General features: G+C 37.0%; 1 protein-coding gene across 3 annotated transcripts in view; it reads right to left on the bottom strand.

Annotated features, from left to right (window-relative positions):
• Positions 1 to 15,801, bottom strand: part of CPS1 (carbamoyl-phosphate synthase 1) — a 193,325-nt gene that overhangs the window by 69,280 nt on the left and 108,244 nt on the right. For all 3 annotated transcript variants that reach the window (XM_061148837.1, XM_061148838.1, XM_061148834.1), the window contains exons 18-22: positions 13,856 to 14,000; positions 11,882 to 12,092; positions 9,884 to 10,082; positions 6,905 to 7,081; positions 3,024 to 3,142 (exon numbers count right to left, since the gene is read on the bottom strand). In XM_061148837.1, coding sequence (XP_061004820.1) covers positions 3,024 to 3,142; positions 6,905 to 7,081; positions 9,884 to 10,082; positions 11,882 to 12,092; positions 13,856 to 14,000 — 851 coding nt within the window. The remainder of the gene's footprint in view (positions 1 to 3,023; positions 3,143 to 6,904; positions 7,082 to 9,883; positions 10,083 to 11,881; positions 12,093 to 13,855; positions 14,001 to 15,801) is intronic.

A 15,801-nucleotide genomic window follows, 5' to 3' on the forward strand; every position in this document is an offset into this window, starting at 1 on the left:
ATATTATCAAGTGTGAAACAGATCGCCAGTCCAGGTTGGATGCATGAGACAAGTGCTCAGGGCTGGCGCACTGGGATGACCCAGAGGGATGGGATGGGGAGGGAGGTGGGAGGGGAGTTCAGGATGGGGAACACATGTAAATCCATGGCTGATTCATGTCAGTGTATGGCAAAAACCACTACAATATTGTAAAGTAATTAGCCTCCAACTAATAAAAATAAATGAAAAAAAAAAAAATATTCCCATTACCTATTTTCCCAGGAACTTAGAAGAAAGTTGCTGGGGGACCTGGGCACACAGGTACCAGGGATATGATCAGATAAGAGAATTTGGGAGTTGGCCCAAATCAGACCAAATAAATAGCTACTTCCTGGGCCTACATCTAACATCAGCCTTTCCAACATGGAAGCAGTTGAGATTTTGAAACAAAATAAACCACAGATAAAAATGAACCAGCTGACCTTGAGTTTCCTCCAAACTGGCAATATGTAATTGAGACACATAATACCAACCGTTACTAGAGAACTATCACTATTGGAGTAGTATCTGCCTCGATGACCAAGCTTCCCTGGATATTTAGAGGCTAAAAAAAAAAAAAAAAAAAAAAAAAAACTGGAAGATGTCATAATCCAGGGTAATCATGAAGGTAATCAAAATAGGGGGAAAAAATTTAAAAAAAAAACTCCAAGTCCTACACTCACCCTCCATTAGCTACAATATCCTTCCAACTTCAGATCTCAATGTACCACAGAATGATTGAAACAGGTAGTTTCAGTAGCCGTGTATTCTTATTTTATTTATCCAACTTCTCTAAGTAACAGTCATTATTGAACTGCTATGTGTCCATCTAAGATACTTTAAAAAATAAACAATGAAGTGTCCATCACATAATAATAAGTTCAGGTTTTAAGTTTACCAACACCATGGATCCCCTGTTGAGGTCTTGAAACAAGAGATAATTGTTAAGTACTATGTTTAGATTCTTTTAAATTATTAAGTTTTACATAAAAAAATTTACTGTAGATCATTATGAACAATAGAAAAATCTCTATTTACAATTATATTTATACAAGAAAATGGAGACTTTATTTTAAAATATCAAATTAACAGCAAAAATTACAACAGGATGTTGAAATCAGAACAATGTTGTAGGTGATCTACAACAGTGAGTGGTTCTAATAAGCCTCCAAGCAGCTTTTTCACTATCAATATACACTTATTTCTGCTTAGTTAGAATTTCAACCTGCCTTCTGGTTGTAACAAAAACTATTCAATTAAAACACTGAATTTGTCCAAAAATCATAATGTATATCAAGTGGAAATTTAAATCACAATAACATCTGCTGTTTTTCACCCCAGGTCCCTTCCACTGCTGCAATTGGCATACTGTAAGTTTCTAGCACCCTCATGTGGTTTAATTGGAATGGTTTCATAGGCATTTGAAATCAGTTGTCTGAAACTGAAAACAGTGGAACAGACTATAATTCAACACAGAAGTTCTGCTGGCATCGTAAACAAGAAAGCAAACCTCAAGTCAGCAAAATACTAAGACGAATGTACAGGCTCAATTCTTAACTTCAATCTACTGTTCATTTTACGTGATCACTACAAAGGATGACTTATAAGCAACTATTGCTAGTTTCATTTTTGACAGATTGGAATCCCCCATTTTCAAAACTAAGCATTTGTTGTGGGTAATTGTTGAATAGATGATAAAGAACCTCATTTTGCTCAGAAAAAAGGGGGGGGGGGCAAATTTTCTTATTGCCCAGATTGTGTATTTTGAGGTAAACCCAGTAACCCAATTATATGCTGCAGTTTCTAAATAGTTGAGAAAACCAGGCTTTGAGAGCGTCCTCTGTCTTCAACACTTTAAGCGATTAATTCTTTTACATTTCCTAAAATCATGTGAGAATAATTTCTGCAAACAAAAATTTTCCCTCTCTAAACATACGCCTAGTAATAGGTGAGATTTATTTTTCCAATAGTAGTGTATTTCAAAGCCTTCTTAAAGGAGACAAGCTAAAGAGAATTATACTGTCTTTCTTAAATTGGTAATACATGCTCCTATTATCACAGATCCAAGTTTAAAATCTATTGTGACTCATATGTCTGGGTAGCCTCAACAAACATTCTCAAGAAATAGAAAAAATGTAGATTTTAAAGCATTGACATTATCAGAATATTCTGAACATGAAATAAAAATTTTCAAATAATTGGTCATGAAGGAGATAAAAATGCAAATTATTGAGAGGTAAAAGTCTATTAACAAAAATTTGAGTGTGGCTTATTTGTTTGATGAACTGGATGTCCTAAAATTAAAAATATCAGTAGAATGCAAGAGGAATATGCTTGCTCACTCAAGACACAGAAATGAGTAGGTTGATATTAAAAGAGAAAAATAGATTTCAGCATTTGGAAAAAGTATAGAAAGCAGAAATAGTTTCATTATTGATTAATAAAATTTAAATCTAGGTCATGTTTGAAGGGTTTCTCAGGCAGCGTTAGTGGTAAAAGAACCCACCTGCCCATGCAGGAGACTTAAGAGATGCGGGTTTGATCCCTGGATCTGGAAGATCCCCTGGAGGAGGGCATGGCAACCCACTCCAGTATTCTTGCCTGGAGAATCCCATGGACAGAGGAGCCTGGCGGGCTAGTCCATAGGATGGCAAAGAATCGGACATGACTGAAGCAACTTAGGACACACGAAGGTCATATTTGGTAATTATATAGCACAACAGTTCATAAATGTACATAGATTTTCAAAAATTCAAAAGACCTAATAAAAATATCACTATGTTTCATGGCAAGAGAAATGGTAGAAAAGAAATAAAATTATTAATAGATGCCTTTCAAAAGGTAAACATCTAAAAACTGCCATTTCTTCTGACTATGGCTATGTCTTTCCAACATTGGCACTATTTATTTCACTGAAGCAGAATTTTGGCCAAACATGTAAGGGGAAAAGGAAGACAAAATTGCACAGAAGATAACTGGAGTGAATCAGAGCACTAGGGCCTTACCTGTTGAGCCCTTTCAGTGTCTTTTCCATGTTTAAAATGTCACGCATCTTATACAGAAACCATTTGTCAATGGATGTGAGCTTCATAATCTCGTCAAGTGAGATGTTGTCTTCCAAGGCCTGCCAAAAGGAGAAGAGATGCTTTCTTTGGCAAACATCTCATAAATGTCTTATTTGGTTGAAAACATGGCAGGCATTCCCCTCCATGTTACTCAGAGAGCCTGAGGCTACAGGCTGAGAATGAAACTGATATCATATCATTGACGTTTCTTCCAATAAACCTACAGATACTGCCAACTGTATCTACAAATGGCATACAGAGGAGGTGCCCTGAGTTAATCAGAGCAGTGTGTGCTCAGAAAAATCCCCCTAACAGGCTCTGCTTCCTTGCTTTTTGTATGACTGTGTTACCAATTATGTTCTAAATCTGCTACATCTTTTTGGCATTAAGGAGAATCTCTTGAAACTACAGTTGTGCCAAACTGGTAAGAAAATGTAGAATCAATATAAAGATCATTTAACTTGTATTTTGGGTAATTACCCTTTTGCATATTTAACAAATTTTTATCACTTCATTCCATAGTCACACAAACCAGTCATTGAGAATTTATGAATCATATCTGGCTTGGTGTTATTTCTCTCAAACATTTCCTCACAGAGACACTTCAAACAAAAAAAAATTATTTTGAATCAGTTACTATGACTTTGTGCTAAGACAGGCATTTTACAATATCCTAATATATTCCAAAACAATGTAGTAATAACTTCTGATAGGCAGCTCAGCTTTTTACTCAAGCTTACTTTAGCAATTTCTCAAAAGTAAAACTACAACTATGGGTCATTAAGCTGAGTACAAAAGATAGCTGAAAGAAGAGATAAACTCTCATAGCCAAAACCTTCACTTTCAAAAGATGTCTACACATTCCTTACAATGTTTAGATACACATTCATACTCAATGAAAAATGATAATCACATAATACTTCAAGACACATATTTTAGAATGGCACACTATATTTTTAAATCCCATTAAGAAATATATGTAACTAATAACTGCTGTTATATCTCAACTCAGAGAGCTTAATTTGTTAATAAATTTTACTCATTTCTAGTATCAGAGAAACCATGATCATACATGTTGAGAGACAATATAACTCATAATTCTATAGATTAAAATAAAATGACCTCTAATGTGAATATTCAAAGACATGTTTGTTTCATAAACCTATTTCTGTTTTTTGTTTGTTTGTTTAATTCTCCCTCTAATTACAGCCAGGTTCCCAAAGACTTAATTCTGCCTTATTTGCCAAGTGATTAAAGGGACAATTAGCTACTTGGCCATCAACACTGTGAGGGGGTAGAATCTTAAGGTAGTGACACTTTTGACAGACCAAAGGACATTGTCATACAGTTGCACACAGTAATTATCCTGCGGCTGATGGACGACCTAGAATCTGTAGTCATTTTACTGTGAGAAAGGACACCTAGAATCACGTCCACAGTTTCAAACAGATTGTGCCTGTCTTTCAAGCACTGCAGCTTTGCTGTCGCAGGGGCTGTAATGAAGTTCATAATGACCCCAAACACACTTGAGGTTACTCTAATGTTCGCCAAATCTAAAATAATGCCCTGTATGCTCCCCAAATCAAAAGAGGTGATGATCCAATCATCCTGAAATAAGACTGCTGCAAAAATCAGACCTCAGAGCAAGTTGCCCTTTCTAAGAATCATGAAAGCGAGTGAAGATTTACTCACTCCCCTCATTCTGTTTCCCCTTCAGCCCTCCACACTCCTAACACTCTTTGTCAAAATCACCAAGTTCCTGGTTGCTGTGGAAATGAACAGTAATGATGACCTCTAACAAACAGAAATCAGTTCCTTCTCCCGGCACTCTGGCAGGCAATAATTTATACCTCAGACTCTGCACTTCATGCTCATACTCTGTACAAGAAAGAATCTCTACGCATTTTTCCTGAATTCTCATCCTTTATAAGTCTGTTGGAAAAGAATGAGAGATTTTCTTGAGTTTTACAGCCTCACTAGGAACTTGGAAATACTCCCCTTTTTCATCCACCTCAAAATGGCAGCAGGATGACGACTAGACTCAAGGAGGGGGGATTTATTTACTGCTCTTTGTCTGGAAACAAAAATTATACGTACACATACATACACATGCACATATACATACATGTATAAATGTGACAAGCTGCTTTTTAAACAGAAGTCTGAAATAAGAACAATAAAGAAATGGCTTTCTAAAATAACTTCTCATCACTAGTATCATTCCTACCATCATGGAAAAACGTTGACCCCCTATTACTTTGAGATTCAACACTGAAAAATGTCAATCAAAAAGTACTAGTATCTCTCAGACTACTTCAGAATTTCAATGGAAATGAAATATTCTGCATTTAGAAACCACAAAGGTGAGGCAGGTATACATTAAATGTAATGAAGGAAACATTCCCTCCCCTCCTTCTATATATGAGCATAAAAGTTGCAGAGTTTGAAATCACTAACTGCATTTTTCTGTCACCGCAAAGACAAGTTGGGGGTTCCCAGGTGGCACTAGTGGTGAAAAACCCACCTGTCAATGCAGGAGAAACAAGAGACATGGGTTTGAAGATTCCCAGGAAGATTCCCTGGAGGAGGGCATGGCAACCTACCCCAGTGTTCTTGCCTGGAGAATCCCATGGACAGAGGAGCCTGGTGGGCTACAGCCCATTGGGTCACAAAGAGTCAGACATGACTGAAGTGACTTAGCACACACACATTCACAAAGACAGTTACAGAGACAGATTCCCATGACAAATTTCATATTCTCATCAACTCATTCCACATGTACATAAACACACATAAAATGGTCAGTGGGGCTTTGCAGCTTCAGTGTGGTTTGATACTGTTGGAGGATTAATACCTAAGCTTCCTTAAATGTCAAAAAGCAATTCAGGGATTTCTGACCAGACAGATCTCAGCTGCCAAAATCACCTTTTATAAAATCAAATGAACTGAAACCTCAAAACTCTAAGCATAGTAAACATGAAAGGAGATTAAGATGGCATTTAATTTACATTAAAGGGAACTAGTGAGTGGAAGTGAGAAATGTGGGGCTTTTTTGTTCTCTAAGAACAATAAAATAATTACATAGAAAAGCCTATAATCATGGTAGTTCTTTAGAGTTTGTTGTTTAAACACAGAAGAACCACCAAATAAATAAAGCTTATTCTGGAGTCTTAGGTAGCACATACTAAATGATACCATTTTATGCATCTTTCTTTTTAAAATGTAATTTTACCCATTTTTCAATGAGCAAGTAATGAGAGTGATGGGAAATCAAAAGTCAATCTTATCAAATATTTAAGAGTATTGATAACATCTGTACTAAAAGGGAAGAACATTTCATCTATGTGATCTATCCTTTAAAACTGCAATGTTGGAACTTCCCTGGCAGCCCAGTGGTTAAGAGTTCACTTTCCAATGCAGGGGGTACAGGTTAGATCCCTGATCAGGGAACTAAGATCCCACATTCCTCGTGGCCAAAAAAAAAAAAAAAAAAAAACCGAAAACATGAAACAGAAGCAATATTGTAACACATTCATAAAGACTTAGAAATAATCCACATTAAAAAAATCTTTAAAAAATAATGCAATGTTCTCCTTAAATCCAGGCTTAAAGTGAAATAAAAATTGTCATTAATTATGGAATGATCTGATGAAGTCCATAAAAATAAATCTCCAGTTTAATACTATTAAAAAGAGTTAAAAACTTTCCAAAAATCCCTAAATTCAAGACCACTTTGTGATCCAGTTTTACATTGAAGTCCAGACTGACTATATTATGAAAAGAAAATAAAAGGTAGCTCAGGGCCCCTTGTCACACACTACCTTGGCAATGGCATAGATGCGGATGCTAGATGGTTCAGCCAGCTCTCTTCTGAGATCGATGTTGGACGGCCACTCTTTGTTCATTGGGAGACGGGAAGTGAAACCATCTATAGAAGGATGGCACATCCGTAATGCCTTCTGAAAACTCTCCTCAAAGGTGCGACCAATAGCCATGACCTGTAACACAGGTTTAAGACTCATATTTTTTTAAATAGCTTGAATATTTTAAATTTTTAACAAAGGTAGAAACTGAACATTTTTCAGAAAAGACTTAGGAACAAGATATATAAAGGAAGGATGCTACTAAAATTTATTTTTCTTCCTTGCCTTTTTAAAAATTATTTATTTTTAATTAGAGGATAATTGCTTTACAGTGTTGTGTTGGTTTCTGCCATATATCAACATGAATCAGCCATAGGTCATCCTTGCCTTTTTACCATGGTTTTGATGTAATGAGTCTTTAACATCATTAGGTCATTCTTTTACTGCTTAGAGAATTTAGCTTGATTTGATGAGACTGATGAAGAAATCATCTGTACTTGCTGTGAACCATAGCATCAAAAAAAACAATCTGTGGCCAGAACATTAAGACCTTTCCTTAAAAAGATCTTGCTTTCATGCACATGTCCTTTAGATAAAAAGTAAATGAAGAGAAAAGACATATATTATCACAAAAACAGAACTATTTCTAGATGGGAATCAGTCAGTATCTGAGACATGTTGGCTTTCTTTACAGCTAAGCATTAATATTAATACAACCTTGAGAATCATAACAAATACTGACCGATTCAGATTCTGAATATAGATGGAGACTAAATTCCCCATGACAAATTCAGCATGTCTTCCCACAATCTTTGTAGCTGATTGTACACTAATCAATTAGGAAAACCACATGCTGACTTAGTTTGGACAAGTTACAACTGAGAACTAAACTTAAATTAACCTTAAAGTCTACCCAGTTATTTTCAGCAGATAAACACTGTCTTTGATTCTTTCCATGGAATAATAGATTGCTATGCATTTTTGGTCTACAATTTAAAATAATAACAGGCATAACGCTGCCGTCAGTAAACTTCCATGAGGCCTCAAATAGACTGGTATTCTCATTAGTGTCAATTTAGTAAATCTTCATGTCAGTTGTGTGACAAGCTACATATTCAAAGATCACTAAAGTCAAACAGATAACCTTTTCACACTGCTCCAAATCTAATTAGAAATAAAGGAAGAGTCTCAAGAAAAGGATAAAGAAAATGTTAGTCTAATTCAGATATGCAATTTGTGAAGCATAGTGATATTTGAAGAGTTAAGCAATGTATTCATAGATTTGCTAGCCTAAGAATAGGAAAGAGTAGCATAAATAAGGTATTTTACAGTATTACCAAATTAAGAAAATATTTTCAGAGTACTTTATAAAATTTTTAGTATCACCAACTAGTTCTATAAGTAACTCATTATGAATTTTTATTATTTTTGAGTGCATGACAGTATATGGAGAACATTCGATAAAAGAGAAGCAAATATAATAATAAAAGAATATATAACAGTGTTTGTTCAAGATTTGTGCTTTTCAATACTTTAACATTATTAAAATTCATATCCATTAAATGAAGAGTGCACCATTTTTCAATGGAATAACTATTGAGGCTTTCCCTGACCCTATCCAATGCATTTGCATAACACCTGCCTATAAATACTGTGTTCTAACTTTTACCACAGTTTGATTCATATTATTCTTAGGTCTGTTAACATATTCAGAATTTACAAGCTGGAGATAATGTGTCACCATTATCTACATCTCACTCACTATTTCTCATTTCAGTGTTTTTATGTAGTAGTTCAGTTCAGTAGCTCAGTTGTGTTCAACTGTTTGCGACCCCATGACTGCAGCACACCAGGCTTCCCTGTCCATCATCAACTCCCGGAGCTTGCTCAAACTCATGTCCATAAAGTCAGTGATGCCATCCAACCATCTCATCCTCTGACTTCCCCTTCTCCCCCTGTCTTCAATCTTTCCCAACATCAGGGACTTTTCCAATGAGTCAGTTCTTCACATAGGTGCCCAAAGTATTGGAGATTCAGCTTCATCATCTGTCCTTCCAATGAATATTCAGGGCTGATTTCCTTTACAATTGATTGATTTGATCTCTTTGCAGTCCAAGGGACAAACTCAGGAAATGTTTACTAATGTGAGTTGAAATGATCATGGCATCCAGTCCCATCACTTCATGGCAAATAGACAGAGAAACAATGGAAACAGTAAGAGACTTTATTTTCTTGGGCTCCAAAATCACTGCAGATGGTGACTGCAGCCAGGAAATTAAGACAATTGCTGCTTGGAAGAAAAGCTATGACCAATCTAGACAGCATATTAAAAAGCAAAGACATTACTTTGCCAACAAAGGTCCTTATAGTCAAAGCTATGGTTTTCCAGTAGCCATGAATGGATGTGAGAGTTGGACCATAAATAAAGCTGAATGCCAAAGAATTGATGTTTTTGAACTATGAGGCTGGTAAAGACTCTTGAGAATCCCTTGGATAACAAGGAGATCAAACCAGTTAATCCTAAAGGAAATCAACACTGAATATTCATTGGAAAGACTGATGCTGAAGCTGAAGCTCCAATACTTTGGCCACCTGATGCAAAGAACTGACTCATTAGAAAAGACTCTGATTCTGGGAGAGACTGAGGGCAGGAAGAGAAGGGAGCAACAGAGGATGAGATGGTTGGATGGCATCACCGACTTGATGGACATGAGTTTGAGCAAGCTCAGGGAGTTGGTGATGGACAGGGAAGCCTTGTGTGCTGCAGTCCATGGGCTTACAAAGAGTCGGACAATACTAAGCAACTTAGTTGAACTGAACTGAAGTATCTTCCAGTCAAGAAGCCAGTAACCAAGGAAACATAAGACTTTCAATGACATTAGTGGTTTGACAAAATAACTGAGAAGAGTGAACTAGAGGAATTAACTAGGGACTCACCTCTCCTACACTTTTCATAGAACTACCAATTCGGCTAGAAGTTCCATGAAAACGATCAAGATCCCAGCGGGGAATCTTAGTAACCATGTAATCCAGGCTAGGTTCAAAGCAGGCTGATGTCTTCCCTGATACAACGTTCTTGATTTCTGGAAGTGGAATTCCCAGGGCAATCTTTGCAGCAATGAATGCCAATGGGTAACTGTAAAGGAGGAGACAATTTTTTCTTTCAGCAATAAGCATCAACAACAGCTCAAAATATAAATTGGCTTCTTAGAAATTTTTGTATTATTTCACATCAGAGTATAAAGCATACCTGATTGTTGGTTCTGTATGAAAATTTAATAGCCCCTTATAAAACATAGTGAGTCATAACAAAGTACAGAGGCATGAATCACAAAACAGTTCACTCTCTATGCCTGACATGCAGTGTTACAACTGCCAACCTTCAACTCTTCAGTCCAAAATCAATAGTTTCCTTGATAAATAAAGTACTCACTTGTGTATAACCTTCACTAAGAATCTGCAAAATATTCTTTTATAAAAATATGTACACGGGAAGACAGTGGAGTTAGCTGGTACTATGGCATATGTGGGCTTCCCAGCTAGCTCAGTGGTAAAGAATCCTCCTGCCAACGCAGGGGATATGGGTTTGATCCCTGGGTCAAGAAGATCCCCTGGAGAAGGAAATGGCAACCTATTCCAATTTTCTTGCCTGGAAAATTCCATAGACAGAGGTTCATGGGGTCACAAAGAGTTGGACATGACTTAGCGACTAATCAACAACAATAACAATGGAGTATGTGATGATCATAAAATGCAGTCCTTGAAAGTTTGGGTCCTTGCATTGTCTCCAAATTATCTTTGAACTTTGGGTTCTTTACACAACTAATTTTCTGGAAACTTGATTATGCTCTTCTGGAATGTCAGTTTGGGTAATTGTATTTGAAAAATCAATCCATAGAACTATAGAATTATATCTGAGTCCTTTAGTACAACTTCCCAATCTAACAAGTGAGGAAAATGACAGAGACAATATTGATGTATCCAAAGTCCCACAGTCAGTGGAAGAATGAAAAGGATAATTCAGGTTCCCTGACTCTTGTTTAGGTCAACACTCCTTAACACTCCATGAAGCACTGTGTAGTTACATAAAAATAACTTTGTGTGTGCTCAGTTGCTCAGTCATATCTGACTCTGCGACCCCATAGACTATAAAGCCCACCAGGCTCCTCTGTCCATAGGATTCTCCAGGCTAGAATACTGGAAAAGGTTGCCATGCCCTTCTCTAGAGGATCTTCCCAGCCCAGGGACTGAATCGGGGTCTCCTGCATTGCAGGCAGATTATATACCATCTGAGCCACCACCAAGGAAGCCCCCAAAATATCTTTAGAGGTAAATATATTTTCATTTAAATGGCATGGAATTTAAATACCAGATGTTAAATACAGCAATAGATACAAAAGGCATTAAATAATTTTCCTCCCAGTTGTGCTTGCCAGCAATTGTTAAACAGATATAAATTCCTTTAGTTGTGAGATTTACCTATAGACAAACCCCGTGTTGTTTGGTCTTGCGAAGTTTTGCTGAAATAAAATAATGCGTATTACATCCTTGAGTCAAGAGAACTATATTTTTTGTCTAACACTTGCTATACACCTGAAAAAGATAGTTGAGGACTAAAATTAAGGATTAATTTGCACTTTTTAACAACATCTGCAAAGTGCAATTAAGAAGCAGATTTTTCGCAGCCGGTTTTGACCACCCAGATTTTGATTAGTTTATGATTAGCCAGCAAACAAAGCCAGCTCACAAAACCGTTTGCCTCAATCTGGCAGCAAGCTCATTAATAACCACGTTCATAGAGGACGTGACTGGGAGCCAGCCTACAGAAATGGGGACTATAATTTGCAAATGCAGCACAGTCTTTCACTAGCTGTCACTATTCCAAATCAGTCTGTAAAGACTCTGCAGACCCATGGTCAATCGTTCTGGTCTTACCCGGTAGCCTTTGAGGCCAGGGCAGAGCTTCGGGACAATCTGGCATTCACTTCAATGATGCAGTATTCCATTGAGGTAGGATGAAGGGCAAATTGAATGTTGCATTCACCCACGATGCCCAAGTGGCGAACGACATTGATTGAAACACGTCTCAACAACTGAAACTCTGCATTGGAGAGCGTCTGGGCAGGGGCCACAACAACGGAATCACCTGTACATCCAAGAAACACTTGTTATTTGGTAGCATATCTAAACAATCAACTTTAGTGACTTAACAATCCATTTGCATGACCCAAGACATAGAATAGGCTAAGGGTTTGCTGGGAATAGAATTATCTTAAGGAAATACATACAAGGCATGTTCCCTCCGACTGTTTCACCCATATTACTCAGACAATAGACTATACAGTCCATGGAATTCTGCAGGTCAGAATATGGGAGTGAGTAGCCTTTCTCTTCTCCAGGGGATCTTCCCAACCCAGGGATAGAACCTAGGTTTCCCACATTGCGGGCAGATTCTTTACCAGCTGAGCCACAGGGGAAGCCCAAGAATACTGTAGTGGGTAGCCTTATCCCTTCTTCAGTGGACATTCCCAACCCAGGAATCAAACTGGGGTCTCCTGCATTGCAGGCAGATTCTTTACCAACTGAGCTATCAGGAAAGTCCTTTACTCTGACACGTTTACAGAAATCACTCTAAGCTTTCCCAAACGCATCCAGCAATCAAGGCTTAGTCATCTACTTACTTGATTGACATTAACTTCTTCAGTTTCTCTTCTCTGTATCATAAATCATCTCTCAAGTTCTTCCTTCCATAAAATATCAATTCCTCTTCACCTAGACTGGCTCATCCGTCAATTTTCTGTATCACATCCCTTCCCATTTTCTTACTTCTCTCCCATCACAGCTCCCTGTATCTTCAATCCGTTATTCCTCACCATCCTTTCTGCCCACAGACAAGCTCTAGTCGCTACAAGCTCAAGAAGCCCCTCTCCCAACTGCCAGATGGTTACAAGAAACATCTCTCTCATTCCTTAATGACTAAACCTCTTAAAAGTTTACTAGTCTACTCATCACTCTAGCCATATAATTCCTTTCCACATAGCTCACATAACCAACCCTGCATTCAAACTGTTCTCTTAAACATCCAAAAGCAACATTAAATCCTCATCCTTGACCTTTCATAGTATTTGCTACAGTCAAAAATGAAAGCTCTTTTACAAAATTTGTGCCTACATTGGCTTACTTGGTAACTATCACTCCTTTTTCTTCAACACTAATCCTTTATTTTTCTTCTGCCCAATAAATCCATTTCCCAGGGTTTGATCATTGACCCTAGTTTTCTTTCTACACCTGTGGTCTCAAATACTTAGTCTATGCTTCCAGTTTCCACTATTTCCTTTATACCAAGACTTCCAATAACCTTGCATTAACTTCTTTACTTCTATCCTTTTTCTTGAATTACAACTGCATATTCTCAAACCTCTTTTAGAGATTTCCACTCACCCTTCAAATTTAGCATTTCTAAATCCTAAGTTATCATCTTTGCCTTCTCGTCTAACTAGCTTCACTTCCTGAGAAACCTATTTATTTCATCTATTCCTATATACTGTAGCTATTTTCTTATTCACTTGGTGACTAAAACTCGGTCTGCCTTAAGCCTTCTTAATCTCATGCCCTACTTCTCAACATCAAGTCTTACAATATCTTCACTATATTGCTTATATTTGACCCCTTCCTCAAGTGAAATCAAGATAATAATACATCCCCTACTTCAGAGAGTTTTTCTGAAGATGAAATTAAATATGGGAGTGTTTTCAATACTGTGAAATGGGATGTGTATGTAAAATTTTATCACTATTGTGCCCACTAAGAATAGTAATTTAAAGAAAAAGAACTTAATAACAAGTGCTTTGAGCCATCAGAGACATGAGCTGAAGGCATTACCATAATGCTTGAAGATTCCTTGCCTACCTGTATGAACACCCATGGCATCAACATTTTCCATGTTACAGACAGTGACACAATTGTCATTAGCATCTCGGACCACTTCATATTCTATTTCTTTCCAACCTGTCACTGACTTCTCCACCAGAATCTGGTTGGTCATAGCAAAAGCCTGGAAATTGGTGAAAAAAGAAATCAAAGAGTGAGAAAGGGACTAGCTTTGATGTATTTGGCAAAGTGCCCCAGCCTAAACCCTGGTCCCACTGAAGTCTCAAGCCTAGTCTCCATCCTTTTCTATGCTCCAGAAGGCACCATGTGTCAGAAAATCAGTGAGGTACTAGGAATAGAATCCTGCAGTGAATATGCTTGATTTATATTATTGAGGCTTGCCATTCAAAGTGCTGATATGACATTAAATCAAACTAATTTAGGCAAAAGAGAAAATAATTGAGCAATCAGGCAAAGGAAAATGAAATTATTTCAGTAGCTAGGCTTCTGTGAAACCAGAAAATGTGATAAGTGCAAATAAATATGGAAAAATAAGTCTAAAGACTCTGTCTTTCTCTAAAATAGCTGAGGATGCTTTGTAAAGAACATACACAATAAAAGTCAGTTGATGTTGATGAGGAGAAGAAAGGAGATGATGATGGTTGTAAACAGTTAGCCAAGATGGCATATGAAACTTGGGAATTAGAAGAATCATATGCAGCTTTTATTATGGGTAATCACTGCCTAAGTGCTTAAATATTGAGTCATATATCATGCATGCCTGATTAAACAGATATGAATTAGTATAATTATCATTCCTTATTTACTCTGTACCCATTGGTGAGTAGAATGCTGAACCCAAAATCTGAAACAGGCAGTCTCTAACCTTAGGACATTTAGTTGCTGAAAAATCCAAGGAAGAAATGTCCCTTTGTCTCATAATAGATTTGATTTGTGATGGTAATAAAAGCAACTGGACAAAGTCGTCTGAATTTTTTCAAATTATTAGCAGGTACCGTAATGAAATAATAACTCAATGTAAGTTATTCTGTGATGTGCCTCAACACTATTTTTTTAACCTCAGTCAACACTACAGGCTCCAGCATGTGCACTTGAAAATGTAACACTTTTGTCCTCACAGCTACCCATGATGAGGTTTTCAAAGTGGTTAAGAAACTCTGTAGACAGTGTGAACAACTTAATAATGATTAATTTATCATTTGGATTACCTGCTAATAGAAAAAATCTCAGAAACAAAGGAGATGAATGGGGGAAGCCTTCTGCATTCTAATGGAATAGAATGGACACAAGGACAATTAAGATCAGCTTCCAATGTTGCCTCAGCTTCTTTTTCTTTCCAGTCTCAGATTTTATACAAAGATTAATTTAGGGACCTACATCAGGTTAATGCAGTTTCTAATGATGTTAAATATAATCTCAAAAGAGTAAGGAGTAGCTTGAAAGTGAAAGTGTTAGTCACTCAATCGTGTCCGACTCTTTGCGACCCCACGGACTATAGCCTACCAGGCTTCTCTGTCCATGGGATCTCTAGGCAAGAATAAAGGGGTGGGTTGCCATTCCCTTCTCCAGGAGATTTTCCCAATTCAGGGATCGAGCCCAGATCTCCTGCACAGCAGGCAGATTCTTTTGCTTAGAATATAACAATACATATAGTTTTTCTCACGGGAAAAACTAGCTGTATAAATAATTTTAAAGTATCCCATTCCAAAGTTAATCTTCATTGTAAATATTTTGAATGACTGAGTATTCACAGTGCTTTTATACTGTAAAAAATATTTTTAATTGAGAATAAATATGCATTGTCACAATTGGCAGCAAAACTGACATTGTTAATATTAAAAACATTAGGAACATCTAATGTGCTAGAGGAAAAAATTGTATACCTCCATAAGCATCTTTTCTTTAAATGCATGATTCAGAAGTCCAGAATGGAAACAAGAAATATTTATATTAGATATGTTTCC

Source organism: Dama dama, chromosome 8 (genome assembly GCF_033118175.1).
Source record: "Dama dama isolate Ldn47 chromosome 8, ASM3311817v1, whole genome shotgun sequence".
Taxonomy (NCBI): domain Eukaryota; kingdom Metazoa; phylum Chordata; class Mammalia; order Artiodactyla; family Cervidae; genus Dama; species Dama dama.